The sequence below is a fragment of the Leopardus geoffroyi genome, chromosome D1 (genome assembly GCF_018350155.1).
Source record: "Leopardus geoffroyi isolate Oge1 chromosome D1, O.geoffroyi_Oge1_pat1.0, whole genome shotgun sequence".
NCBI classification, from domain to species: domain Eukaryota; kingdom Metazoa; phylum Chordata; class Mammalia; order Carnivora; family Felidae; genus Leopardus; species Leopardus geoffroyi.
In genome coordinates this window covers 109,068,499-109,095,869 of record NC_059329.1, presented here as the reverse complement: position 1 = coordinate 109,095,869, position 27,371 = coordinate 109,068,499, and the positions used below count along the sequence as shown (strand labels likewise).

At 56.7% G+C, this 27,371-nt stretch overlaps 4 protein-coding genes across 9 annotated transcripts; 2 read left to right on the top strand and 2 right to left on the bottom strand.

Annotated features, from left to right (window-relative positions):
- Nucleotides 1–258: 258 nt before the first annotated feature.
- DRAP1 (DR1 associated protein 1) lies at nucleotides 259–2,594 on the bottom strand. Of its 2 annotated transcripts, none has more exons than XM_045486814.1 (7): nucleotides 2,294–2,594; nucleotides 1,976–2,048; nucleotides 1,771–1,864; nucleotides 1,369–1,488; nucleotides 1,154–1,268; nucleotides 851–939; nucleotides 259–477 (listed from the first exon to the last, which is right to left on the bottom strand). In XM_045486814.1, the coding sequence occupies exons 1-7, from the start codon at nucleotides 2,333–2,335 to the stop codon at nucleotides 372–374; spliced, it is 639 nt and encodes a 212-aa protein (XP_045342770.1). In that variant the 5' UTR covers nucleotides 2,336–2,594; the 3' UTR covers nucleotides 259–371. The 2 variants fall into 2 exon arrangements, with proteins under 2 accessions (XP_045342770.1, XP_045342771.1); XM_045486815.1 differs by having other exon boundaries at nucleotides 1,154–1,247; nucleotides 2,294–2,587.
- A 108-nt stretch (nucleotides 2,595–2,702) lies between these two features.
- On the top strand, nucleotides 2,703–4,993 carry CD1H11orf68 (chromosome D1 C11orf68 homolog). 3 transcript variants are annotated; one of them, XM_045486811.1, is made up of 2 exons: nucleotides 2,703–2,886; nucleotides 3,578–4,993. In XM_045486811.1, the coding sequence occupies exons 1-2, from the start codon at nucleotides 2,756–2,758 to the stop codon at nucleotides 4,335–4,337; spliced, it is 891 nt and encodes a 296-aa protein (XP_045342767.1). In that variant the 5' UTR covers nucleotides 2,703–2,755; the 3' UTR covers nucleotides 4,338–4,993. The 3 variants fall into 3 exon arrangements, with proteins under 3 accessions (XP_045342767.1, XP_045342768.1, XP_045342769.1); XM_045486812.1 differs by having other exon boundaries at nucleotides 2,706–2,886; nucleotides 3,581–4,993; XM_045486813.1 differs by lacking the exon at nucleotides 2,703–2,886 and adding an exon at nucleotides 2,943–3,295.
- A 12,899-nt stretch (nucleotides 4,994–17,892) lies between these two features.
- On the top strand, nucleotides 17,893–24,322 carry FOSL1 (FOS like 1, AP-1 transcription factor subunit). 3 transcript variants are annotated; one of them, XM_045486808.1, is made up of 4 exons: nucleotides 17,893–18,209; nucleotides 20,533–20,733; nucleotides 22,700–22,807; nucleotides 23,250–24,322. In XM_045486808.1, the coding sequence occupies exons 1-4, from the start codon at nucleotides 18,120–18,122 to the stop codon at nucleotides 23,670–23,672; spliced, it is 822 nt and encodes a 273-aa protein (XP_045342764.1). In that variant the 5' UTR covers nucleotides 17,893–18,119; the 3' UTR covers nucleotides 23,673–24,322. The 3 variants fall into 3 exon arrangements, with proteins under 3 accessions (XP_045342764.1, XP_045342765.1, XP_045342763.1); XM_045486809.1 differs by lacking the exon at nucleotides 20,533–20,733 and having other exon boundaries at nucleotides 18,015–18,209; XM_045486807.1 differs by lacking the exon at nucleotides 17,893–18,209 and having other exon boundaries at nucleotides 19,842–20,733.
- A 608-nt stretch (nucleotides 24,323–24,930) lies between these two features.
- On the bottom strand, nucleotides 24,931–25,782 carry CCDC85B (coiled-coil domain containing 85B). Its single transcript, XM_045486810.1, has one exon. The coding sequence runs from the start codon at nucleotides 25,780–25,782 to the stop codon at nucleotides 25,174–25,176; it is 609 nt and encodes a 202-aa protein (XP_045342766.1). The 3' UTR covers nucleotides 24,931–25,173.
- Nucleotides 25,783–27,371: the final 1,589 nt, after the last annotated feature.

Here is a 27,371-nt window from a genome sequence, read left to right as displayed (position 1 = left end):
TCGTAAAGCACAACGAAACAGGTCGTCCCCCAGCATAAGCAGCACCTCTGGCTTAGGCCCTACGCCACCACTCTGCCCGCCTTCCTTCTGTCAGCACCCCTGCTCCTACCCTGGCAGAATCGTGGCCTCTGGCCCCTCCCTTCACTCTGCTACCCTGCCCACCACCGCTTCTGGCCTCAGCTCAGCATGGGGAATGCAGGTGGGTGGATGGGAAGGTGGCCACCACGCCCTGGACATAGGCTGGGACAGACACTGGTGTTCCCTTTTATTATTAATTGTTTAATAAATTTAAGAACAGCTCTACCTTCTCTCCTCCCCCCAGAGCAACTAAAACCAGCTAAAAGGGGGTGTGGCCTGGGGGGCAGAGGGCGCTAGGAGTCATAGTCTTCTTCATCCTCTGCGTCAGGTGCTGAGGGGCCCGGGGGGGCCGGGGGCAGAGGCAGACTCGAGGTGAAGGGCATGAAGGGTGTCGGGGGGCTGCAGGGCAGAAAGCAGGAGAGAAAGATCAGGCCGCTCTCCAGGGCCCATTCCTGCCCACTGAGCCCTACCCTATCCCAGTGAGCACGGAGCCCACGGCTCCCTGTACCAACGGGCAGCCAAGCTCAGAGAAGAGAAGGGCCCAGAGCAGGTCACACGGCACCAGTTCAAGCCCCATTCACCAGGGCGGGGTGTGGGTGGGGGCAGGGACCTTCTGAGAGCAGTCTCCTGCCTCTAAGCCCTCCTTGGTTCCTCCCTTCCCATCCCCCAAATCTGCCACAGCCAACAAAACCAAGTGGCCACGGAGGACAGGAAGGACAAAGTCAGCCTGGAGGAATCTGTCAGCCCCCTCTGGTGCCACTGAGCGGCTCACCTCTGAAAGTGGGCAGGGGGTTGGCTGGCCTGTGGTGGAGCCTGTGACGTCTCCTCTTCCCCATCAGTGTCGGTGTCGTCAGACTCATCCTAGGAGCAAGACAGGGTTCAGAGGGGACAAGAAAAGCATGAGGTCATTGCCGGAGAGCCTGGGAGTGGCAGGGACAGCAGACTGACCCCTAGAGCCCCAGTTTACAAAAAAACCACAGGTGAGGATGGGCCCAGGAGTCCAGCCAGCTCAGGCTGATGCAAGTCTGCTCTCTCCCACCACGGGGTAGGGCAGAGGGCTGGGGGCCTCACTCACCTCCTGCTCCGAGTCCGTCCCCGACAGCTTCTTGTCCTTGCCTTTGCTTCCCATCCCACCATTCTTCCGGCCACCGCTGCCTGGCTTCCGGCCCCTTCGGGAAGGCACAGTCCATCTGCCCAGAGGCCTCACCACTCCCTGACCACCCCCCAACCACCCCCAACCCTGGTGGCCTTGGCCTTTCCCTGCCTGGACACCTGGCCCCGGCTCCCCACCTGCGGGGACCCTTGTCCCCATCCATGTGGTTGTCTTCCCCGTCTCCCTGCATGTCGGGCACCGAGGCCACCAGGTCCTTCAAGAAGTCAAACTGCTGCTCCAGCTCAATGCACTGCTTCCTGGAAGAGGTGGGGGGAACGTGGCACTCAGGTAGGGCCCAGATGTCTGGTCCCTCAGCAAGGGTCTCTGTATGTCAGGAGAATAAACCTGGAAAACCTCCACCCCATCTCCACTACCCGAACGTCCCGATCTTGGTAGACCACCCAATCCCTCCTCACCCCCCCCCCCCACCCCAGTTCAAACACGCCAGTGCTTGAGGCTTTGCTGGTCTCCCAGCAGCCTCCCACCCCCCCTGAGTGTGTGAACTCCCACTGGGCCCTCCCAGCTCCCAGACCACTCACAGGTGGGATGTGGTCATGGTCTTGGCGTTTCGGGACTGGGTCACCTGGCAGGCCTTCTTCAACAGCGACTCCAGGAAGAGCTCAAGCGCCCGGGCTGAGAAGCGTCAAGGAGAACACGGGTGGGGGATCCCCTGCTTAAACAAGACGACCCCGGGCTCCCTCCCTACCCCACGTCCCTCAGCCTGGCCAGGCCCCGACAGGATACAGATGATGACAGGCACAGCCGCCGCCACCTTCCCAATCTCTTCGTCAGTTTGCATGATCTTCTTGATCCGCGCCTGGGGAGGGAGCACAAAGCTCGGACCCCGTCGCGTCCGTCCCAGAAAGGGGTGCTGGGTGGGGGGGAACGAGAGAGGGTATCCCGGGAGAAAGGGGGCGGGGGGCACCGACGCGAGGAGGGCACGGAAGGGGGCGGGGCGTCCGTGCCCCCGAACACCGCGATGCGCCCGCCCCCACGGCCGGACTTGGGCCGGAGCCTCCCGAGAGCCGGGACCGCTCCTCCCGGGCCCGGCCACGTGCTCACCGGCGGGAACCGCGCGTTATACTTCTTCTTCTTGCTCGGCATCTCAGGGCCTCTCTCGCCGCGCCGGGCCCAGCGCCGCCGCCCGCAGCTTCCCGGCCCCCGGGCCTGCTCGCCGCCCGCCTGCCGCGGTTCCCCCGGGTCCTGGTGCCGCCTGCTCCGCCCCCGCCGCTCCCCACGGGGTCCTAGCGCCGCCGTTCAGGACGCCGCTCGCAGGACCCGAGTGCCCTCCCTTTGGAGCCTCCCCGGCGGAGCGCGTCGATCCCGGACCCGACCGCCACTCCCGTCCGCCCCCAAGCCTGGGAGAGCGAACGTTAGCCCCGCCCCGGGTTCCCCGACGGCCCCGCCCCCGGGGTCAACCCCTCCCCTCTCGGGCCCCGCCCCGCGGCGCGGCCGACCGGCCCGGTGGCCCCGCCCCGTGCTGCGCTTGTCTATAAAGTTGTTGTTGAGGCGGCGGGCGCTAAGATGGCGGCGGCGGCAGCCGTGGCGGGGGCGGGGCGCGGCGGCGGCAGCGGCGGCGGCAGCGGCGCGGAGCCCCGGCAGGAGCGGAGCCGGGCGCGGGGCTGGAGCGGCGCCGAGCGCGGCGAAGGCCGGAGGTGACGGCGGGGCTGCGGGAGGGGGCAGGGCTGGGCGGGGGCGCGGCTCGGGCTGTGGGCGCTAATGGCGGCGGGCGCGGCGGGCCGGAGGCTGGCCCTCTCGTAGGCCCTTAACAAGCCTGCGTTCCTGTCCGGCCACCGCCCCGTTGGCCTTGGACCGGTCACTGCCCTTTCTGAGCATCACTGTGCTCGTCTTCAAGTGGGCCCGACAGTGCCCGCCTGAGAGGTCTGGCCCTACTGGGCCTGCCTCATGCTGCGTGAACGCGCGCTTCTTTGCTGCCCTCCGTTAGATCCCGGGGCTCGGGATTCCTACCGGTTACTGGCAGGACCCGGTGGTGTAGCCGGGCTGATTGCTCCCACACCTGAATTCACGTTGCGGCCCTGACACTCACGGCAGGTGTGACCTTGGGTAAGTCACTTCTCTCTGAGCTCCAGTTTTCTGAGCTGTAAATCGGGGAGAGCGGTAACGATATTAGCAGCAACCTTTTTGCAGCGCTGATTCCGCCTCAGGTGTTTACTTTCTCAACAGCTCTAGGAGACCGGAACGGTTATTGTCCACTGTAACGATGAGGCAACTGAGGACATTAGGTCTTGCCCAAGGCCACAGAGTTTTAGCTCATTGGCTGCACCTGCCAGGGTCCGGCAAGTTGTAGGTCTGTCCTGGACCTGCCCTAACTGGGTTCCTTCACAGCAGGATGGAGCCTGGTGAAGAAATGGAGGAGGAAGACTCTCCGGGCGGCCGTGAGGATGGCTTCACTGCCGAGCACCTGGCCGCAGAGGCCATGGCAGCCGACATGGACCCCTGGCTGGTGTTTGATGCCCGCACCACACCTGCCGCTGAGCTGGATGCCTGGCTGGCCAAGTACCCACCATCCCAAGTTACTCGCTATGGGGACCCTGGCTCACCCAACTCCGAGCCTGTGGGCTGGATTGCAGCATATGGGCAGGGCTATGTCCCCAACTCGGGCGATGTGCAGGGCCTGCAGGCAGCCTGGGAGGTTCTGCAGACCAGCGGGCGGCCCGTCACACCGAGCACCCTGCGCCAGCTGGCCATCACCCATCACGTGCTCTCTGGCAAGTGGCTGATCCACCTGGCACCTGGCTTCAAGCTGGACCATGCCTGGGCTGGCATTGCTCGGGCTGTGGTCGAGGGCCGGCTTCAGGTGGCCAAGGTGAGCCCCCGGGCCAGGGAGCGTGGGCGCCAGGTCATCTGTGTTTACACGGATGACTTCACGGACCGCTTGGGTGTACTGGAGGCGGATGCGGCCATCCGCGCAGCGGGCATTAAGTGCCTGCTCACCTACAAGCCTGACGTCTACACCTACCTGGGCATCTATCGGGCCAACCGTTGGCACCTGTGCCCCACTCTCTATGAGAGTCGTTTCCAGCTGGGGGGCGGTGCCCGTGGCTCCCGTGTGCTGGACCGCGCCAACAATGTGGAACTGACCTAGTGTGGCCGAGTGGGGACGACCCCCTTCTGCCCCCTCCCACGCTCGGGATGGATCCTGCCGTCTTCCTCCTCTGTGTCCCAAAGAGTCTGAGCCCCCCAGCTCTGAGGACTAGGTCGACCGGGAACTGCCTGCATCTTCGATCCCTTTGAACACTTGCCCTCTGTTCGGGGCTGATTCGAGTCCCCACCAGCTGGAGGCTCTGGCTCCCTGAGGGCCAGACCCTCAGCCTCTCTTTTCACTGCTGCCCGCCTCTGTCATACAGAACTGCAGGCTGGGTACAGATTTCCAGGAGGAGAGCCTTCCTTGCCCACCGTCGTGTCCAGCTGTACCTCCGTCTCCTCCTGCGTTCTGTCCTCCTCCTCCCTCACAAGAGAGAAAAATTAGCGCTCCGGTCCCTCTTGGAGCCTTTGCAGTCCAGGGGGCAAAGGCCCTGCAGGCCTAAGCATGCTATTTTGTTGGGGGGGAGAGGGTGATTGTATCCACTCAGCCCTTTGCAGAGAGAGGGGATGCCAGGGCCATGGACATGGGGCCGGCCCCTCCCTGCCATCTCCCGCAGCCTGCACCACCTTCCTTTCTTCCTTCGCTACCTTGACATGTGCCTGCTCCTGGCATTTCAATAAAACCCAGTTTGGGTCTGTGTCTTGAGTGTTTTTTAACATGCTGTGTTGGTTGTTTCCCTGCTTTGGTTGCTGGAGAGAGGCAGGCCGGGAGAGATTGCCTCTCTGCCCTAACTGGGCACCCCTAACTGCCCCCAGTGATAAGATTCACCCCACTGTCAAGGCCGGGAACCTCTCTGAGAGCCTCTGCAAAGCCAGTCCTGCTTCTCCTCCGTCCCAAGGGTCAGAATCGGTTTCTTGGTGGTTTCCCGTAAAGCTAAGGGCTTGACCCAGCCAAGTCTGAGGGACTTCTACTAGCCCACAGGGTGTATCTGTGCCAGTTAGAGAAAGGTATCCTCTTGGTCCTGGCAGTTGTAGGTTAGGGCATATGGTCTCGTGAGCAGACAATGGGCTAGATTTCAGCAGCCTCGGTTGAACATCCTTGTGCAGTGAACGACCTGCACAGCTGTAAGCTGTGGAAGCTTTCCCATTTATACTCCCTTCTCCCGCCCTGAGTGTCCTGGGCCACTGGGCAGTTTGCAGAGCACTTCCACGTGCATTGTACAATTCTCACAGCCCGTCGAGAAGGAAATGTGGGTCCCATGGTGTGGTCAAGGAAATTGAGGCCAAGAGGGAAAAGGGGTTTTCTCGGGGTCATGTGGTGAGTCGAGCAGAGTCGGACTTGCGCCCTGGCCCCCGCCTCCTCCTCAGACGCTTGTCCAGGGCCTCGGCCACAGTGAGCCTCTTCACAACCCACGAGGCACGTTCACTCTCATGATCTTGCCGGGCCGCCCCGCTCAGCCGAGGCTCCTGGAGCCTGGGAGCCTGGCCCCGGCCTTGGTTGGAAGCCAAGGTTTCTGGCAAGGGGCCCCTTGGGATGCTGCTCTCGTGCCGTGCCGGAGCTGACTCAGCCTTCGGCAGCCTCACCAAATTGGAATTTGGAGCAGGGGAGCGGAGATGCCACTGGGCTGACGGGGTGGAAGTGGGTGAGTCATGAGATGCTGGCTCAGCCCCCTCCCCAGCTTCCTCTTCACCCCAGGTTTCCCCAGGGTTGAGTCCCCCCCACCCCCCCTCAGCCCCAGCCCTGGGAAGTCCCAGAGCTGGCTGGTCTCCGATTTAGAGCCCACTGCCCTGCCTCCCTCAGACAAGCGGTGCTTTGCACTTGACCACATTGGGCCGAGGCTTGCAGGGATCCCGGCCAGGTGCTCGTGGGTCTCGCAAAGATGCCCGACTGGTATCTGCAGCACCTGATTCTCTTTTCCTAACTAAGCATTTCACACGCTCCTCCCCTCTCCTCCAGCCTCCTGGCCCTGCCTTCACCCTGTCCTCTCTCTCTCTCTCTCTCTCTCTCTCTCCCACACACCACTGCAGCTTGCCTCCTCTGTTCCACTCCCTCCCAGTGACCCCCGCTACCCCCCTACAGAGCTCTCCTGCAGAGCTGCCCGAGCCCCTCCCTTACTCAGAGTCCTTCCATGGTTCCCCATGGCCTGCAATACAGAGTCCGCTCTCCTGAGGCGCCCGTGACCTAGACCCCTGCCAAGCCCCAGCTTCCCTCAGGTGCCCCTTCCTGCCTGTGCTTACCCTACTGGAGCCAACTGGCATGTCCTTCACCGCCTGGCATGCAGCCCTGGGCCTCAGGCCGTTCCTTCTGCTTGAACACCTGTCGTTCAGCAAGGGTTGAGAGGTTACTTATGTAATTGCTTGATGTCTGTCTCCCACTGGTCCCTAAGCCACAGGCCCAGAGTGTGGGGCTTAGCGAAAGCAGAAACAGTGTCTAAGTCTCAGCCCTGTCCCAAGAGCCTAACACAGTGCTTGGGCAGAGCAACCTCTCCGTAAATTAACTAAAATCCGAATCCAAATTTCAAAGCAAACGCGGCCCCTGTCGGTTCCTCGAGTCCTTTCATCCACTCTCTGCTTCACCCTTCTTGTTCCAGAAATCTGAGCTGTCTGTTGTTTTCTTGCATCCATGCTGGCCTTTCCCGTTTTTGTGCCTTGCTCCCGCTGTCACCTGCATTTGGTGTGCCTGAACTTCACCTGCTTTCCTGGCTGAACGCACCTCAGACCTCCCAGCTCATCCTCTTGGATTTCTTCTTCCCCGTTCATCCGCACCACAGGCTCCCGTCACACCCACCCACCTCTCATCTGTATGTCTGGGGCCCCTCAAGGACAGTGGCCACACTTGACCCCGCAGGGTATCTTCAGTGTGCAGCATAGGACCCGGCCTAGCACAAGTGCCAAATAAACGTTATTGAATAAACGAGCGATTGAATGAAGTCACTCTCTGTCTCTGGGCCTGTTTCTTCATTCTGTTCGTGATGAGAGCCAGGCACCGTGCTGAGCGTTTCCATACGCCGTCTCATCGGAGTCTCACCTGGCTCTATCGTTGTTGCCATTTTTCAGAAGAGGAAACTGAGGCCCAGAGACGTTCAGTAATTGGTTCCAGGTTGCAAAGCCATAAGTGTCAGAGCCAAGATTTGAACCCAGGCCGTGCAACTCCAGAGCACCTGATGCATTGCTGAGCCCCCACGATAGAAAGTGCTGATGTGGTGGGGGGCTACAAGTCCCAGCAAGGACTTAGGATCCGATCTGTAAAGCACACAAGTCGGGGCCTCACAACTGCGGGAGAGAGAGACTGGGCCAAGACTAAGATTCCCATTTTACTGGCAGAGAAACTGAGGCCCAGAGAGTCCAGTGACTAAGCCTACTTGGGCAGGAAGGATCTCCCAGGCCTGTGGTAAGGACCGCTTCCCTGCCAGGCCGGGGGCTCCCCAAGGCCCACCCCCTCAGGCTGACAGGGGATTCTGCCCTGTTTGGGGTAAGGAAGCAGCCCGGGCCCAGGGTGGGCCAGGCTGAGGAAATGTGGACAAGCCTCCGTGCTCAGCTCTCTTTTACAAAACCATGGGAAGGATGACAGAAGAGGGCAAGGAGACTCCCCCTCCCCACCTCCCATTCACATGTCCCGTGAACCCCAAACCTCAAGGAGGAGGCTTGAGAGGGATTGGCCAGGGAATGGAGAGAATATCTACCGGGCCCCTGATTTCAGCCGGGGCTAGGGGCTAAACCAGGGAAGACAGGAAATGGCTGAGTTGGGAGAAAGTTTCAGCCAGGGCTTTGGCGAGGTTTTGGGGATTTTCCCAGCAGGGCAACTGCACCCCTCTCCCGCCCTCTGGGAGGGGCCCTGGCAGGGACACAGCTGATTCATCCTGGGAGGGAAACTCCCCACTTCTCTGACGCGCATCCCCCAGACACCGAGGGGTAACCTGAGGGCACCCGGCCCAGAAACCCACTGAACCCATTTTCCCTTGATTATTGGCTTCCCAGCAGATCATGAAACCCCCCAGGCTGGAAAGACGGACAGAGTCAGGCAGTGGGAATGATCTCAGAGACTAGAACCAAAGCAATGGCCGGACAAGGGATGCCTCTGGCCCCCTCCCCTCACCCATTTTTTAGATGAGGCCACCGAGGCTCAGATAGTAAGAGCAAAGGGGCCCAAAGACCTGCTCTGTACCAGGCACTGCTCCAAGCAGTTTGCATGCGGTAGCTTTTTGGTCCTCGCAGCCCCTGTTTTACTGAGGAGGAAACTGCAGCCAAAAGAGGTAAAGTCACTGGGCCACAGTCAAGGCTAGAAACGCTCTGGCAGCCTCCACAACTCCCCAAAGTGCTTGTACACACCCCTGTGGCAGGGAGCTGTGTCCCTCGTCCCTGAGCAGCTCTGGCTCCCGGGACAGACATGTTACCCACTGGGCCCTAGCTCCTCCCAGGCTAAAAAGAGAAAGCTAGTCCCGCGAATAAAAAAAAAAAAAAAAAAAAAAAAAAAAAAATCAGCCAAACCCCCAGAGGCCAGAAGAGGGCAGAGAAGCATTCCCGCCAAAATTGTCCTCTCTAGGGCTTTGACTCCTTTCCAAACCCCAATCCTTTCCTCCCGAGTCACAGCCTCTGTTTCCGGTCTGCCAGCCTCACTCCCCGACGCCACACATTCAAACAGGAACACACGGGCACAGGCGTGCTCACTGGGAGTCCAGCCTCCAGACCCTGTCCCTCGGCGAGGCACGCTGGGGTCCTGCCGGTGTTGGAGGGACCCTGAGAGCCGTGACGTTATGAGGCATGGCCAGCGGCCCTCCGCAGGCAAGCTCTGCCCTATCTGGCTCCCACTCACAGGCTACATGAGTCACCCCCTTGCCCCCCATGACTCAGTTTACACGGGTGCCCAGAGGACCTCCCAGCGAGGGTGGGGTGGCTTACTGGCCCAGCCCAGGCCCGCCAGCCTTTTATCCCAGGATGAGCGTTTCATCCCCGTCCTGGCCCAGAGCAGGAACTGCACCCAAGAGCCCAGGGGTGGGGGTAAGCCTCAGGTCTGGGAGGGTCAGGAGAGCTCCAGAACTGGGTGACGAGCCCTAACTGCCCTGGGCTTAGGGCTACAGAGAGCGGGAGCTGCTCCAAGAAACCTCAGGAGAGAGGCTGAGTGGGCAGAGCCATCCTGGGCACTGGCAGCACAGCCCCTGATGCCCTCCGTTCAGAGGAAGCTCCACGGGGCACAAAATATCGCAGCAAGAAAATGCTCACTAACACCTACTGAGCTCTTCTTGTAGCACTCCTGTGCTAAGTGCCATCCACGCCATGTCTCACGTACTCCTCCAACAACCCTGAGAAGCAGGGACAATTGTTATATCATTTTTACAAATGAGGAGACTGAGGCATAGAGGAGTTAAGAGAACGGCCCAGGTCCCACAGTCAGAAAGTGGCTGAGCTGGGACTCGAACCCAAGCCATCTGACTCCAAAACTCATGTTGTTATCCCCTGCTGCTTCTCCAAGCTGTGCTGGTTGGAGCAGGGAGAGGAGCCCAGGGGTCTGCCCTGTGCCCCTCCCCCAGGTGGACCGCCACTGAAATTTCTGGTTTCAGGGGTCGCAGTGTGTAAATCACTCATCTGTAAGAAGAGAAAACTGAAGCTCCCAGAGGAAAAGGGACTGGCCTGAGGTTGCATCACAGATCAGAGATGCACTGTGGTTGCGGCCATGTCTCTGAGGCTCCCCAGGATGCCCTGGGCTGGAGAGGTGGCTGGTGGGAAAGGGAACCCCAGGACAAGAGCGGGGAGATGATGGCCTTGTCCCCGACTCCCCCTTAACCCAGCCCCTTTCCCTCTCTGGGGCCCCAGGGTCCTCACCTGCCTCATGGGGACAGGACTGCCATGGCAGCAGGGTGGCATGACCCTCAAAGGACAGCAGAGAGGACAGGCACCTGTGCATGCTCAATTGGCGTCTGGGGAATGGGAAGAGAGTGATACCCAGGCCCTGGAAACTGCAGCCCAGCAACCACCCCTCCCCCCCAACACACACACACACACACACACACACACACACACACACACACACACACATACACCTCAACCTCTTCCTCGCCCAGGCCCCGCCATATGACTCCCCTGACCTCCAAAGCCTGGATGGCCGGGCCCAGAAGACCTTCCCACAAGGGACCCAGCTCCCTCTTCCCCAGACTCCAGCCTCAGCAGACTGAGCACGGGTTACTTCCCTGTTCAAACGCCACTCAGGGCTCCCTTGTCCCCCAGCCCCAAGTCAAGCTCTTCAGCCTGACATTGCAAGACCCCGGCTGAGGCCTCACTCCGTCCACCCCCAGGCCTTTGGTACCCACCGATTTCAACCCCCGGGAATGTCTCCCGCCACCTCAAATGCTCCTGTGCCAGGAAGGCTGCCCTCCTCCAGTGGGAAACAATCCTTCCTTCCCGGGGGCTCCTGTAGCGCCCCCGGTGCCGCGCCTGTCCCCAGCATCGGCGACCTACTGCTTTCTTCAGTGTCTGACGACCTCTCTGTGCTGTGAGCGCCTTGGGGCCGAGAGCAAGTCTTTGATCGTCCCTACCTTCTCCACAGCCGGCTGCATTCCACTTTGTGGTCCGTTAATTCAGGAGGATGGATATAGAAACCGGGCCATCATGCGATGGGACCGGATTCAGCAATCAAAAGGAGTGAACTAGCACTCCACACATCTGGAAGAGTCTCACAGACATAATGGTGAGAGACAGAAGGCAGACACAAAAGAACACACGCCGTGTGATTCCATTGAGGTGAAGTTCCAGAAGGGGCAGAACCGATCTATGGCAATAGAACTGAGGCTGAGTGACTTCCCGGGTTGACCGCAAAAGGGCAGGAGGGAACTTGCTGGGCGGATGGAAATGTTCTGTAACTTGATTGGAACGTCGCTCACAGGTGTGTGAAATGGTCCAACACCTGGCCAATAAATCGGATTGAATGTTAAATATACCACAACGAAGTAGGTATTTTTTTTTAGGTTTATCTACTTATTTTGGGACAGAGTGCAAACAAGGGAGGCGGGGAGAGAGAGAGAATCCCAAGCAGGCTCAGTGCAGAGCCCTATGCAGGGCTCGAACTCACAAACCACTGTGAGATCATGACCTGAGCCAAAATCAAGGGCGGGATGTTTCACCAACTGAGCCACTCAGGTGCCCCAAAATGCTCAGAATTTAAAAGATTCCCTCAGGCTGCCAGGTGGGAACCGGACAGGAAAGGGCCAAGCCAGCGGCTGTGGACAGCGTCCAGGAGAGAGAGGATGGGGCCAGGCCCGGGGGACAGAAATGTTTGTTGAAGCGAACTAAAATGTCACCTCCAGCTGTGGGGCAGCCAGAACTCTTACCCACTGCTGGTGGCATGGAAAAGGGTCCAACCCCTTTGAAGGACTGTTGGAGAAAATCAGAACTTGGGCGCTTATTCAGGGGAAATGAGTGCGATTGGCCACCGAAGGGTATATCCACTTATACCAAGGTCAAGAACAGGCAAAAATCATCAGTGATGAAAGGAGTCAGGATAATGGCACCTATGGGTGGGGAGTGGTGACTGAGAAGGACACAGGGAGCTTGCGAGCTGCTAGAAACGTCCTGGATCAGCGCAGTAGCTACATGGGTTTACATACATGTAACAAGTCATTGAGCTGAACACGTTGGAACAATGCACTTCACTAGATGTGTCTTAAACTTCAATTAAGTCAAGAAACTAAATACAAGACTGAAAATTATAAAACAGAAGAAAACATAGGGGTAAACATCCATGACCTGAAGTTTGGCGGTGGATTCTTAGATTCGACGCTGGAAGAATGGGCAACAAAAGAAAAAACCCGAGAAATTGGACTTCATAAAAATTTTAAAATTTTGTGCATCAGAGGACGTTATGAAGAAGGGGAAACGACAACCTACGGAATGGGAGAAGATATCTGCAAATCCTATTTTTGATAAGGGTTTGGGAGCCAGAATATATAAAGAACTCATATAATTCAACCACACACACGCACACACACGCACACACACACACACAAAACATCAACTCAATTAAAAATGGGCAAAGAATGGGGCGCCTGGGTGGCTCAGTCGGTTGAGCGTCCAACTTCAGCTCAGGTCATGGTCTCGTGATCTGTGAGTTCGAGCCCTACGTCGGGCTCTGTGCTGACAGCTCAGAGCCTGGAGCCTGCTTCAGATTCTGTGTCTCCCTCTCTCTCTGACCCTCCCCCATTCATGCTCTGTCTCTGTCTCAAAAATAAATAAACGTTAAAAAAAAATTTTTAAATTTCCTTTAAAAAAATAAATAAGAAAAATGAGTAAAACATTAAATTTTTTTTTTAAAACGGGCAAAGAACTTGAATTTCGTCCCCAAAATATATACAAATAGCCAACAAGCACGTGAAAAGAGTTCACTGATCATTAAGGAACATGACCAGTTGTTAAGGAAGTGAAAACTGAAACACGTCACACTCTCTAGGATGTCTTTCATTTCAAAAACAGAAATAATAAGCACTGGAAAGGATGTGGAGAAATTATAACGCTTACACACTGCTAGTAGGAACGTAAAATGGCACAACCACTTTGTAAAAACAGTCTGATGGTTTCTCACAAGGTTAAACAGAGACTTGCTATAATACCCAGAATTTCTACTCTTCGATACATACCCAAGGTAAATAGAAACATATGTCCACACAAAAACTTGTACACAAGTGTCTGAGAAACATTCCAATGTCCATCAACTGAGGAATAAATAAATTGTGGTATGTCCATACAATAGAATATTATTCAGCAGTAAAAAGGACCTGAGTATCAATATACATGCCATAACACAAATGAGCCTGGAAAACATCGTGGTAAGTGAAAAGAAACCAGACGCAGAAGACCACGGACTGCAGGATTCCACATATATGAAATGTGCAAAATGGGAAAATCCATAGAGACAGAAAGAAGGTGCGGTTCCCAGGAGATGGGACTGGGAGTGATTTCTTCATGGGAATGGGGTGATTTTCTGGGATAATAAAAAAAAGAAAAAAAAGTCTGGGAAACTAGAGGGAAGTAGTGATTGCACAACATCGTGAATTCACAAAATTCTATTGAACTCTACACTTTAAAATGGTTTAACTGTGGGGCGCCTGGCTGGCTCAGTCGGTGGAGGGTGCAGCCCTTGAATCTCAGGGTTGTGCGTTAGAGACCCACGTTGGGTATAGAAATTACTTTAAAAAATTAAATTCTTGGGGCGTCTAGGTGGCTCAGTTGGTTAAGTGTTGGACTTTGGCTCAGATCATGATCTCGCAGTTCCTGAGTTTGAGCCCGAGTCGGGCTCTGTGCTGGCAGATCAGTGCCTGGAACATGCTTCACATTTCTGTCTCCGTCTCTCTCTGCCCCTCCCCTGCTCGCACTCTGTCTCTCTCTCTCAAAAATAAATAAACATTAAAAGAAATAATAAAATAAAATAAACCAGTGCTTTCTCAAATATACACAGAAATTAAAATATATAAAAAATTTAAAAATTAGGGGCACCTGGGTGGCTCAGTCAGTTAAGCATCTGACTTTGGCTCAGGTCATGATCTCACGGCTTGTGGGTTCGAGCCCCGGGTCGGGCTCTGTGCTGACAGCTCAGAGCCTGGAGCCTGCTTCAGGTTCTTTGTTTCCCTCTCTTTCTGCCCCTCCTCCACTCTTTCTCTCTCTCTCTTTCTCTCTCTCTCTCTCTCAAAAATAAATAAACATTAAATTTTTTTGATTTTAAAAATTAGTCTCTTAAAAAATAAAAAAGTTAAATTGGTGAACTGTATGTTATGTAAATTTCAACCTAATTTTTAAAAATAAATACTTTGAGGCACCTGGGTGGCTCAGTCCGTTCAGTGTCAGACTTTGGCTCAGGTCATGATGTCACAGCTTGTGGGTTCGAGCCCCGTGTCGGTCTCTGTGCTGACGGCTCAGAGCCTGGAGCCTGCTTTGGATCCTGTGTCCCCCTCTATCACTGTCCCTCCCTCGCTCACGCTCTCTCTCTGTCTTTCAAAAATAAATAATAAATCAACGAATAACTACATAAATAAAAATTAACTTTGATTTAAAAAAGCGAGTGAGGGGCGCCTGGGTGGCGCAGTCGGTTAAGCTTCCGACTTCAGCCAGGTCACGATCTCGCGGTCCGTGAGTTCGAGCCCCGCGTCAGGCTCTGGGCTGATGGCTCAGAGCCTGGAGCCTGTTTCCAATTCTGTGTCTCCCTCTCTCTCTGCCCCTCCCCCGTTCATGCTCTGTCTCTCTCTGTCCCAAAAATAAATAATAAAAACGTTGAAAAAAAAATTTAAAAAAGCGAGTGAAAAAATGAAATGCATCAACATCACCTCCAGTGTCCTGGGGGCACTGACAGAACATGTTGGGTGCAAAGCACACCATCGATCGCCTCTTTTTGCTTTGCTGCAGCCCCAGGAGATGGACATTCTCCGGGGCTCAGAGAGGGAAGTGACCCAGCCAGGCTCACACAGGCTGCCAAGGGACAATGCCCTGGTTCCTCAGACCTCTGGACCCCCAGACTCTTGCCATCACAGTGGCCCTTTGGGATTCTTGCCAGGCCTCCCTGGGTGGGAGCTGGTGAGGTCAGGGGCCAGGAACGTTTCTGCAGCCACGAAGCAGGAGTTGGTGACTGAGGAGCTTGGAATGTGCCTGTCTCTGAAAGGGCCTCCTTGTGGCTCCACCAACGGTTAGAGCAGGAAGGGACTTTCAGAACCATGTAATCACACACATACGCGCACACACATGCACACATTTGAGACCTGAGCCCCTGCTCAGTCGCTGCCCCAGGATGCTGGGGGAGTGGGACAGGGCGGAGTTTCTGGATCAGGCGGATGGATGGATGCAGTCAAGGCTGACCTGTGTCATCCTCGAACGTGCCACCACCTGGCCGCCTTCGGCACCTTGACCCCTCCAACTTGGGCTCAGCCCAAGAGTGCGCATGTCAGCGCGTGCGCCCTGCACGATTGCCTTAGCGTGTGATCAGAACCCCAAGGGCTCCCACCTCCGGAGCTTTTCATTAACATGTGTATTTATTTTGGCTACTGGTCAAGTTCTTACTACATGCTGTGCCACACGTGTGATATTATTTCATTTCTATTCTCTAACAACCCTGAGCTGTAATTATCATTACGTTTCCATTTTACAGACGAGGGCACAGAGGCTCCGAGACATCGTGTGCCTCGCCTAGGCTGGCGAGCCGCCTACCCAGAATTCCAGGATTCAAACTCCAGGACCCAGAGTTGTCTGATTCCAGCATGCGTGTTCTTGTCCATGGATCACACTGCCTCAAAAACCTCTCTCCCTCTCCCCTCCCCCACCCTACACATCTCTAGTTCTAATTCTGGTGAACCGATGTTGGTTTCTTTTCTTTTTAGAGAAGGACAAGCATGGAGTTGAACAAGGCAAGGGAGAGGCAGCGGGCTGAGTGCACAGCACTTTATAGCTCACAAAGCACTTTCACATTTATGATCTCATCTGATCCTGCGGGAACCCCACGAGGTCAGCACGAGGCTCAGTTGTTCCCAGTGGGCCCGGGACTCACAGGGAAGTGACCCACCCAGGGTCACAGAGACAGAAAATGGTAACTCTGGCACCGGGAGCCCAGGCCCAAGCTGGCCTTCTGTCCCTGAGTCCTGAGTGCCCCCACAGACACCTGGCCCAAGGAAGACGGCCCAGGAACCCGCTTCCCTGGAATCTCCCTTCCCCGAGAACAAAACTCGAGCGCATCAAATGGGGGTAGCAGTGGACAGTAGGAGAGCTCAGCTGTCTTTCTGTAGTTGTGTGACACTGGTAGCCCCTTACTCTCTCTAGGCCTTAGTTTTCCCGTCTGCACAGGGGGAGGAAACAGAGAAGCTTTGGGGTGGTCCTCTCAGCACAGACCTTCTGCACCCGTGAAAACGCGTCCGTGAGCCTTTGGGAGAGCTTGTCTGAGCCTGGAGCTCCCACAGCCCTGGTTTGGCAGCCTGCGGCAGCCACTCGATCAGTGATATTAAGTGCTTCATTTCTTTTTTGTTTTAAATGTTCATTTATTTTTGAGAGAGAGAGGGAGAGAGAGAGAGAGAGAGAGGTGTGTGAGCGAGCAGGGGAGGGGCAGAGAGAGAATTTCAAGCAGGCTCTGCACTAACAGTGCAGAGCCCAGTGTGGGGCTTGAACTCACAAACCATGAGATCATGGCCTGAGCCGAAATCAAGAGTCGGACAAACGCTCGACGGACTGAGACACCCCGGCGCCCCTCGCCACTTCATTTCAACACCTGTTGGCCTCAGTTTCCCCACACGTGAAACGGGGATGCTCATGGTACCTACTCCCCAAGGTTGCTGGCCTTTGGTTGTTGAAATCTGGCCCTGGCCTCACATTCACACAGACCTTGGACATAATCTCCAAACAAGGCTGGTGACCACACAGTTCCCAAAGAGCAGTGATAGTATTTAAACAAGATGGCACTGGGGTGCCTGGATGGCTCAGTCAGTTGGGCTTACGACTTAAGCTCAGGTCATGATCTCACGGTTCATGGGTTTGAGCTCCGCATTGGCCTCTGTGCGGACAGCTTGGAGCCTGGACCCTGCTTCGGGTTGTGTCTCCCTCTCTTCCCCTCCCCAGCTCACGCTCTGTCTCTCTCTATCTCAAAACCAAATAAACATTAAACATTTTTTAATAAGAATAAAAAAAGGGGCGCCTGGGTCGCGCAGTCGGTTAAGCGTCCGACTTCAGCCAGGTCACGATCTCGCGGTCCGTGAGTTCGAGCCCCGCGTCGGGCTCTGGGCTGATGGCTCAGAGCCTGGAGCCTGTTTCCGATTCTGTGTCTCCCTCTCTCTCTGCCCCTCCCCCGTTCATGCTCTGTCTCTCTCTGTCCCAAAAATAAATAAACGTTGAAAAAAAATTTTTTTAAAAAATAAATAAATAAAAATTAAAAAAAAATGAAAGAAGATGATATTTGTCAGACCACTGGATAACTGGGGCCCCCCGCAGCCTCTCGCCGTTTAGAGAAACTCTGAATTTTAAAACTTGCTCTAACTTCGGAAATTATCCTGCCAGTGGCACAATTCTATGGCATTGTTTTTGTGGGCAGTTCAAACCACGAACTTGCTCGTTGTAAGCGTTTGAAGTATATCGCCCTTCCGGTAACCCTGCTCTGTCGTTTATCCACTTTTTAGTGTGCCTGAACCTTGAAACAAGGCCAGCAGAAGCGCCTCGGGCCACCACCGTGAAGCCTGGGACGCCAGTAGCAACGGTCCCTGGCATGAAATAAGCACCCGGTAAGTAAACCCGTAGCAACCATCACATGAATAACCCCCTTTACTGTCTCCGGGCCCCTTTCTCATTCTTCACCCCGACCTCCCACGCGCCGCAAGGCAGCTAGGTGATGGTTTCGCCCCATCTGACGGAGGCAAAAACTGAGGCCAGCCCGGGCTTCGCGGCGCGGGCGGCGGGGAGGGCGACGGCGGGCCCGAGTCGGCGGCCCCGGGGGGGCGGGGCGCCCAGCTGCTCGCAGGTGCGTCAATCCGCGGGGGAATCCTCGGCTCCACCTGGGCGCGGCGAGGAAACCGCACCATATATGGGCAACTACGTCAGAGAGGGCGGGCCCGCCGCTGCCGCGGGGGACGCCAGGTCCGTCCCTTTCCCCGCACGAAAAGGCGGCCACCGGACGGTAGGAGGCGTCGAAAAGTTCGGGGCGGGCTGGCAAAAGGCGGGGCGTCTGGAGAGGTGGAGCCCCGAGGTGTCCAGCGCCGGAGAAACGCCCGCCCCCCCCTCCCAATTGAAGTGGTTCAGCCCGAGCCCTTTTCATTCATAAAAGAAAAGACTCCGCGAGGAGCAAGTGAGTCAGAACCCGAGCCGCCGACGCGGACCCCACAGAGCAGCCAGCCAGGGCATGTTCCGAGACTTTGGGGAACCCGGACCGAGCTCCGGGGCCGGCGGTGCGTACGGCGGCCCGGCGCAGCCCCCCACTTCAGGCCAGCAGGTGAGAGGGACCCGACGCTTGGGGATCCCGGGTGGACAGCGCCTGGGACGCTGCGGTCGGCTCCTGCACACTCTGGGATTGGGACCGGGAACGGGAGTAGGGACTGGATCTGGGGCCGTGGCCGTGGCCGTGGCCGTGGCTGTGGCTGTGGCCGTGGCCGTGGCTGTGGCTGTGGCCGTGGCCGCGGATGCTGCCCGTTCTCCGCGGTCTAGAGGCACATTTCCCCCCGCAAGCCCAGGGGAACGCGCGCGGTGGGCGCAACAAAGATCTACGAACGTCCCCTCTGTCGCTCACCCCTTTTCCTCCGCTGTCTGCTATCTGTCCCTCCGTCTCTGTTACCTTCCAACTTTTCTCCCGTCCACGCTTAATTTTGTCCTGTCTGCGCCAGAAGGGCGCCCCTTAGTCCGGGATTAGTCCCACCTCGGACTGGATCAGAGGGTCTGATCCATCTCGGACTAAATTCCTGGGAGGCCGAGATGTTCCCACACAGGAGGGAGGCGGGATCCACCGGCAGGCTAACTCCGACAGACTGGGGGTCCTCAGCACTGTCCGTGACCGTCTGTGTGTCTGTCCGTTTGTCTGTCCCCCTCTCCCCCCGTCGCCAAGTCCCTATCCCCTTCTTGACGCAGTGGAATCCGTCGGGCTCCGGGAGACTGGTTTTTGACCCCTTTACAAGCTGGGGCCCGATGGGGACTGCGGGATGCCGGGACGTGCGCGGGGTCATGCAGCGGACAACTCCCGCGCCCCTCGACTCCCGGCACCAAACGGCGCCCGCTGCCGGCTGGGGGGACATGGGTGGCCGCAGGTGCCCATTTCCTGTCGGCGGGCAGCGCGCACGTGTCGCTCGGCGTCCGTTCCGCCGAGTCACAGCGGCCGAGTCACGGTGGCTGACTCACCCGGGGCGCCCCTCCCTTCCTGGCCCGGAGCGGCCCCGGCCCGGACAACCTCGGGAGAGAGAGATGCCGCCGGCGGTACCTCGGTCCCGGAACTGGGGTCCCTGGGCCACTGGGCCCGCAGAGCTGGGCCGGGGACATCGCTGTCTGGACTTGCCTGGGCTTGTGGCGCGCTTCCCGGAGGACCGGGCACCCACACCCAGAGCCCAGCCCCAGGGCTTGAACCCAGTTCTCCTCCCCAAACACTGAGCCCCCATCTCAACCCCTTCCTCAGATTTCTGGCGGAAAGAAAATCTTGGCGGGTAATACAGGCAGAGCAAACAGTGCAGCCAGGACAGCGGTTTCTACCTCATTTACCGTATTTCACAGAATCTAAGATTTCATTGGTTTAAAAACCCACTATTTTGTGCCACTAAATTTTTCTAAAGTTGCCATTGAACTATGATTTCAGAGCTACTAAAGGGCATTTCTTAGCATCAATGAGATGTCATAATCCTCACCTAGGACAATATTAAAAGACAAGGAGGGGCACCTAGGTGGCTCAGTCGGTTAGGCAGCCGACTTCAGTTCAGGTCATGATCTCACAGTTCATGAGTTCGAGCCCTGCGTCGGGCTCTGCGCTGACAGCTCAGAGCCTGGAACCTGCTTTGCATTCTGTGTCTCCCTCTTTCTCTGCCCCTCCCCCACTCACACTCTGTCTCTCTCACTCTTAAAAAAAATGAATGTTTTTTTAAAAAATAAAAAAAAATAAAAAAAAAAAAACAAGGAAACTAATGTACATTGAAGTTCAATGACTTGCCCAGAGTCTTGGCCAGTAAGTGGCTGAGCTAAGGAGCTAGCTGGGTCAGCCTAAACCCAGGGTAGTGGTTCTTGCCCACCACAGCCCCTGTTCATTGGGCACCTACCTGCCACTTACCAGGCTGTGTCACACACATTCTTTCATCTGACTCTCACAGCCACCCTTGGAGATGGGAACTGGAATTATCCCCTTTGTGCTGACGAGACTCAGGCAGAGTACGGGAGTAGTTAAGAGCCTGACTGCCTGGGTCCAAACTCCACTTCCCACTTGCCGGCTGTGTGTCTGTGGACAACTGTTTTCCTGTCTGAAAATGAAGACGCTGTTGTGCAAATTATGACTCAGTATTTGTAAAGTGGTTGGGACTGTGCCTAGAATTCATACTTTACTATAAGTATTAGTTCTGATGGGGAAATGAAGGCACAGCAAGGTTATGAGACCTGCCCCAAGTCACACAGCTCATGAGCAGGGATTTACCGCCAAGTTAGTCTCTCTGACTGCCCACTTGTGCTCTTTCTGGGCTCTCAGAACCGGCAGCTGCATCGAGGGTAGATGGCAGTGTGGTTTCTGTCCAGCGGAAGCCCCCCAATCCACAGAGACCTCATCCTTGGCCCCTCCGTTTCTCACCCCTCAGAAGTTCCACCTCGTGCCAAGCATCAATGCTGTGAGTGGCAGCCAGGAACTACAGTGGATGGTACAGCCTCACTTCCTGGGACCCAGCAGCAGCTATCCCAGGCCCTTGGCCTACCCCCAGTACAGCCCCCCCCAGCCCCGGCCAGGAGTCATCAGGGCCCTAGGGCCACCTCCAGGGGTCCGTCGCAGGCCCTGTGAACAGGTAAGTAGCAGAGGCACTGTGGTGCTGGTTCTGATGCCTACCGGGGTGCTGAGGTGCAGAGGACAAGTTCTTCCTTAAAAGAACACAGGCTTAGGCAGGTGGGTAGGGCCGCTGGTGACTATTGGCCAAGGCAGAAAGTGATAGGAGGCCCTGGGGTGATCCAGCAGAGGGCAGAGGTCACCCCTAGATCAGGGAAAGCTTTCTGGAACTGGAGGTACAGTAGTGTAGAAGGATGGGTAGAATTTGCATGGATCGAGATGAAGAAGAAGACATTCCCGGGAGAGAGGAAGGGAGGAGCAAGAATGGAGGTAGAGGTGAGAATGTGTAAGGGGTACGTGTGGAAAGGTGTGTGGACGGTAGAGGGGCTCCACCTGCTGACGTATATGGAGAGGCTGAGCTAATGAGTCAGTGTAGCTGGGGAGAGAATGGAAGGAGAGGGTTCTCTGCAGCTACTCTCTGGGTTTCAGGTTCCCCATCCTATTTAATCCTTACAAAAAGCCTCTGGGGAATGCACTCTGGTTTTCTCCAATTTATCACTGGGGAAATGAAGGCACAACAGAGGTAGTCACTTGCCCCAAATCCCACAAGTAGTGAGTAATGAGACAGGTCTTTTCAATTCTAAAGTCAGATCCTAACCATCAAGCCACACCGTCTCATCCAGAGCGAACAGAGGCTCGAAGCAGAGTGAGCTGGGAACTCTCGGCTCCCCAACCAGGGTTCCTGCCTTTACACTGCTAAGAAAGTCTTTACCAAAATAAATAAGAGAGGGTTATTTGTTTGTTTGTTTCTTTGTTTGTTTATTATTTGTGAGAGAATGAGTGGGTAAGGAGCAGAGAGAGGGGTGGGGAAAGAGAGGATCCCAAGCAGGCTCTGTGCTGACAGCAGAGATCCGGATGGAGGGCTCGAACTCATGAACTGTGAGATCCTGACCTGGGCCAAAGCTGGACGCCTTAACCGAATGAGTCACCCAGGCGCCCCAGAGACAGAGGGTCTTTGAAGGGAGTGGCCCATTAAAGAGCTTGCCCTGACAGCAGGGTAGAAGATAAGGAGAGTGGTCAGGATCTTGGGAAAGATGTGCAATTAGACAGGGGTGGTTTTCCCAGAAACAGCATGGTTGCCCTTTGTGACCAACTGGAGAAGAAGACCGTGCTGGGCCCCAGAGGCAGGCTGCTGGACTTCCCTCCTTCAGTCCCGTCCTGAGGGTGGCTCCTTGTTCCTGAGTCCCCCTAGACTGGGGCTGTAAGCTCCCCTTTTGGGGGAGGTGGTCTTCATCTGTGGGCCTCTCAACTTTATGTTGAATAAAGTGAGTGGATTTTCATTTCAGCTCTGGGACCATAAACGAGTTATTCATCGTCTCCGGGCTTTAGTTCCTTACATGGAAAGTTGGGTTCAGAATCTGTGTGAAGCTCTTAGCTTGTATGTAATAGGCTCCCAATAAATAATTTACTCAGCGGCAACACTCATTAACCCCTCCTAGTGCTTACAGCCCCTGGGGAAGAGCACGCTTGGTTATCAAGAGACTGAAAAGGATGAGGGTCTTTCGAAAAAGAGAGGCTGGGTCCCAGGGGCTCAGAGGAAGAAAGGCCACTTCTGGCCAGGGAATGAGAGAAGGCTTCCTGGAGGCGGGGGTATCTCAGTGGAGTCCTGAGAGATGGGGGAGGAGGTTGAAGGTTTGTGGCGTGTGTGCGTGTGTGGAGGGAGCATTCTGAGAGGGTAATCAGAGGGGGCAAAAGCTGGGTGCGAGGAGGAAGTGTGATTAATTCAAATTTACTAAAGCGTGAATGCGGGGAACGGGTCGCCCTGCAGTGGTCCCTGAAGCGCAGCCTGGGCGCGCCCCACGCTGCTATGTCCTCCGCTAGGGTCCCAGCACTGGGCCACCTCAAGAGGCGAGTGCCGGGCAAACCAGTGGCCCAGGGTCTACCTCACTGATCCTTTTACCCCATCCCCGACCCCACCCCCACCCCAGATCAGCCCGGAGGAGGAGGAGCGCCGTCGAGTGAGGCGCGAGAGGAATAAGCTGGCCGCGGCCAAGTGCAGGAACCGGAGGAAGGAACTGACCGACTTCCTGCAAGCGGTGAGCACTGGCTGGTGCGGAGGGTGTCGAGGCCCGGGCCCACCGAACCTCAGAGGGGCGCGGCTCCCCCGAGGCTGTCCGGCCCCAGGGAGCGCCGGTGTATGAAGTTTCCTCCCCCCCACCCCCCCAGCACCCCGTCGGAGGTGCAGCCCTTCGGAAACAACAATGACGAAAAAGCGATTAAATATTAGTTACAGCGCGTCTCACTCCAGCAGAGCAGAAGAGTTAAAGCTTCGGCCAACGATCTCCTAAAATGCTCCCGGGCCTGATGGGAGTCGTGCCGGATTTCTCCCAAGGCCTCATGGGAGTTGTAGTCCAGACTCGCTGGAGACCCAGCCCCGTTACCGCCTCCCCCCCCCCCCCCCCCCGCGTTATCACCACCTCCCCGAGGCTACGCGGTATTCCGCCCTCCTCTTCTAACTCCTCTTCCAACCCTCTACAGGAGACTGACAAACTGGAGGACGAGAAATCTGGTCTGCAGCGAGAGATTGAGGAGCTGCAGAAGCAGAAGGAGCGTCTGGAGCTGGTGCTCGAAGCCCACCGTCCCATCTGCAAAATCCCGGAGGGGGCCACGGAGAGGGACACTGGCGACACAGGCGGTACCAGCGGCACCAGCAGCCCACCACCAGCCCCCTCCCGCCCTGTACCATGTATCTCTCTTTCCTCGGGGCCTGTGCTTGAACCTGAAGCATTGCACACCCCCACGCTCATGACCACACCCTCCCTGACTCCTTTCACCCCTAGCCCTGTCTTCACCTACCCCAGCACCCCTGAGCCCTGTGCCTCAGCCCATCGCAGGAGTAGCAGCAGCAGCGGGGACCCATCCTCTGACCCTCTGGGCTCTCCCACCCTCCTTGCCTTATGAGGCAAACTAGCATCCCTACCCACGGGTGCCACCCTAGCCAGTGCCTTCCCACCCACTGGTCCAGCTGGTCTGGACCATATCCCATGCCCAAGCCCAGCAGGTTCTTCTCCATGCCTCCAGATGAGACTGAGCATATTTTGCTTCCTAGTAGAGACAGCTTGGGGCCACCAACGCTGCCCACGGTTTTTCTAGAGCTGGCTTCTCTAGCACTTTGCACTAAATCAGAGACAAAAGATTTCCTATTTGTTCGCGAGAACTCCTGGCAGCCCAAAAGGACTTTGTGACTCCCTAGAGGTCCTCTAGAGCCCTAACTCCCTCCAGACCACACCTACAGTCTTCATCACCCTCTTCCTGTGATCCACCCAATCCTACTCTGACAGGTGATACTCTACCAGCCTAGAACACTAACTCACCTAGCCCCACACTGCCAGCAGCACCAAGTGATTGAACCAGGGCATTCTGCTGGCCCCTCCTGAATGGCAGGAGGGTGTCAGAGGCTTCTGTGATGAGCTGACCTGCAGCCCCCAGCTCTGAGAAGACTTTAGCTCCAGGGAATCCAAGCCTCCACAACGAAGGCAGCTGCTATTTATTTTCCTACAGAGAGTATTTTTATACAAACCTGCCAAAATGGAATAAAAGGCTTGAAGCTCTGGCCTGGTCTCATTGAACCCAGAGGCTAAAGGGAGAATATTTGAAATCAGAAGCCCTAGGCTCCAGTCTCAGCTCCACGGACTTACTGCATGACTTTGGACAAACTATTTGATATTTCTAGACCTCAATTGTCTTACCTGACAAAAGAGGTTACATCTGCTCTGCCTCATCTCCGGCATTGAGAGGAGGAACAGAGTGCTGCTGTTGGGTGCAAGCCAAAGGATTATCATCTTCCTCCGGATGCGGGCCCACAGCGCTCCTGCGTGTGCCACAGGAGGGCGCTCTTATGCCCCTTCCAGCCTCAGGGGAGGTCGCTGAGTGGGTTCTAGGCCCCCAACACCTGCTTCCTGCCCCATTGTCTTGGACAGGAAGGAGCCGGGAAGGGAGCTGGACCCACTTCAGGGGCCAGAATACGGCCTGTTCCGAGGCCTGATGGGGGGAGCCAGTGGTTTACCACGGTCCCACATCCCGTCCCAGGCTTGAGGTAGCGAGGGTCGGCCACGTTAGTTCTGCAGCCCCTCCGGATGGGAATGGTACCCCGTCTCAACGTCCCCGCCCTCGTCCCCACCACGGCGAGTCCCAAAGAGACGCTGCCCAGGCCAAGGGCTCTGCTTCCGTTCCAGTTTATTAGCCCCCACCCCGTCCCCGGCAAGTCCCTTCTCTCCAGCATCCAGTTCCCCTGCCGCCACACCAGCGAGAGCAAGGGGCCCTCCTCAGTGCCAGAGTTTCCAAATCCATGCCAGCGGCCCGTCGTGCGAGGGGGGACGGCGTCTAGGTCCCGAGGTCCACCGCAGTCCCTGCGCTTTGGGAAGCAATCTGGTCGGGCGTCGACAAGAAGGAAGCTGAGCCCTCAGTCATCTGGGGAGCAGGCCAGGGGCAATTGGTCGGGACTACCCACGCTGCCCGTGCTGGAGCTTCCATCGCCCAGGTCGCGGGGCCCGCAGGGGGGCAAAGCGAGCTCGGGTGTGGGCCCGGCGCTTGAGCCCCCCGCGCCGCCGGGGCCGCCCCGGGGGCCCCACTCCTCGCCCAGAGCCAGGCAGAGCTCCTTAAGCGCCAGGTTCTCCCGCAGCAGCTCCTCCTGGCGGCCCTCCAGCTCGGCCAGCTTCTGCCAACAACCGCCCAAGTCCTCGCGCACCGCTCGGGATGCTTGGGTCCCGAAGAGCTGCCACTGGCGCGCGGCACGCCGCCCGCGCTGGCGCTCCGAGTCCAGGAAGCAGCAGAGGTCGCGCAGCTCGCGGTTTTCGGCCTGTAAGCGCCGGTTAAGCTGCTTCAGCTCGCGGATCTCGCCCAGGTGACCCTGCAACTGCCGATTCACCTCCTGCATGAGGCGGCCGCGCTGCACCAGAGCCGCCAGGCGCGCCGCCTCCTCCCGTCGCAGGCGCCGCACCAGCTCCTCTTTGCCCAGCGCCGCCATCTCCTCGTCCGTCAGCTCCTCCAGGCCGCCCGCCTCGGCCTCCATGGCTGCTCAGGCCTCTGGAGCATCGCCGGCCCGCCGCCGCGGCCCAGGAGCCCCACGTCCAGCCCGGCGCGCTGGGGCTTGGGCTCCGGCTCCGCGGGCAGCAGGCTGTGGTCGGGCAAGCGTAGGCTGCACCAGCCGCCCAGGGGTGGGCACGCGGCGGGGCGCGCGCCGGGGCGGGGCCGTGTGACGTTAAGGAAGGACAGCCAATCCAGGAAGCCTCCCCGGAAAGGGGCGGGACTTGACCGCAGAATAGACAGAAAGAGAGAGGGAGACCCTTCTCTGCCTCCTGGGTCCCAGCGCCACCACCTTCCCCGACAGTCACCCCCAAACTAGGCGCTTTGTACCTCCCACTTCCAAACCTCCTCAAGCCCTAGCCTAGGCCTCTCGGCTCCTTCTCAGGAACCAAGACTCCGGCATGGGCCGTCGACTCTCGTGTCCACCACCCGACGGAACCCAACAGGATCTCGTTTCCATCTTTCCTAGCTTAGTTCATACTCGAGAGTCTTGGCTCACTGAACATCGCTCCCAGCTCTTGGGAACCCTGAGTCCAAATGTGCCTGCCTCACCGATCAGCCTACCCTCTCATGGACCGGTTTCCTGCCTCGGGGGAAGGCACATACAAGGATTCATTTGTTCAATAAACTTTTATTGTGTGCAAAAACTGTGCAGAAATAAACTTGACTAAGAGTCTGATCCTGTCCTCAAACAGGTTGTAATCTAGCAGGGGAGACAGGCTGTGTTAAACAAGAAGCAAACGGGGGAGGAGCATGGTCTGAGGGACCTCCACTCCCCAAAAAGAGGTTTTCTCAAAGAGGTGATAATCTGTGGGGCCTTGAAAGATGTATAGGCCTTTGCCAAATAGAGCTATTTCAGGGAGTGGGAAGAGCATGGTGAAAGACATTGGGGGCCAGCTGCTTCAGGAACAGTGACAGTAGCTCGATGTTTTCGAAAGGTACGTGTGTGGAGAAAGTGATAAAGTGAGGGAGAGAAGCAACAAAGGTAGTTGACCGGAGTGTTTCCACAGGCCAGTAAACATTTTAGGCGGGGGATTAACATTTTAAATATGTATGCATTGGGGTACCTGGGTGGCTCAGTCTGTTAAGCATCTAACTCTTGATTTCGGCTCAGGTCACGATCTGGGGGTCATGAGACTGACCCTTGCCTCAGGCTACAAGCTGAGCATGAGGCCTGCTTCAGATTCTCTCTCGCTCTCTCTCTCTCTCTCTGCCCCTCCCCTGCACACGCGTGCACTCCCTCCTTCTCAAAAAAAGTAATTATAATACGCACTAAAAAAATTATTCAGGCTGCTCTGTGTGGGATGGACCCTGGGGAAAGGATGCAGGCAGGGAGATTAGTAAGAACACTGTATCAATGGGAGAGACAGAGCTACGCAGGACTGGACTGGGACAGTGCCAGTGGCGATGGAGAGGACAAAACATCCCAGAAATATTCAGGAGGCAAATCAGCAGAACTAAATGTGAGGAGAGATGAGTCTGGGAGAAAGCTCAGGTTTTGTGGCATGAGAACTGGGTGAATGTTGGGACTTCACTGTGATAGGAACGCAGGAGGGAAACAGATTGGAAAAAGGT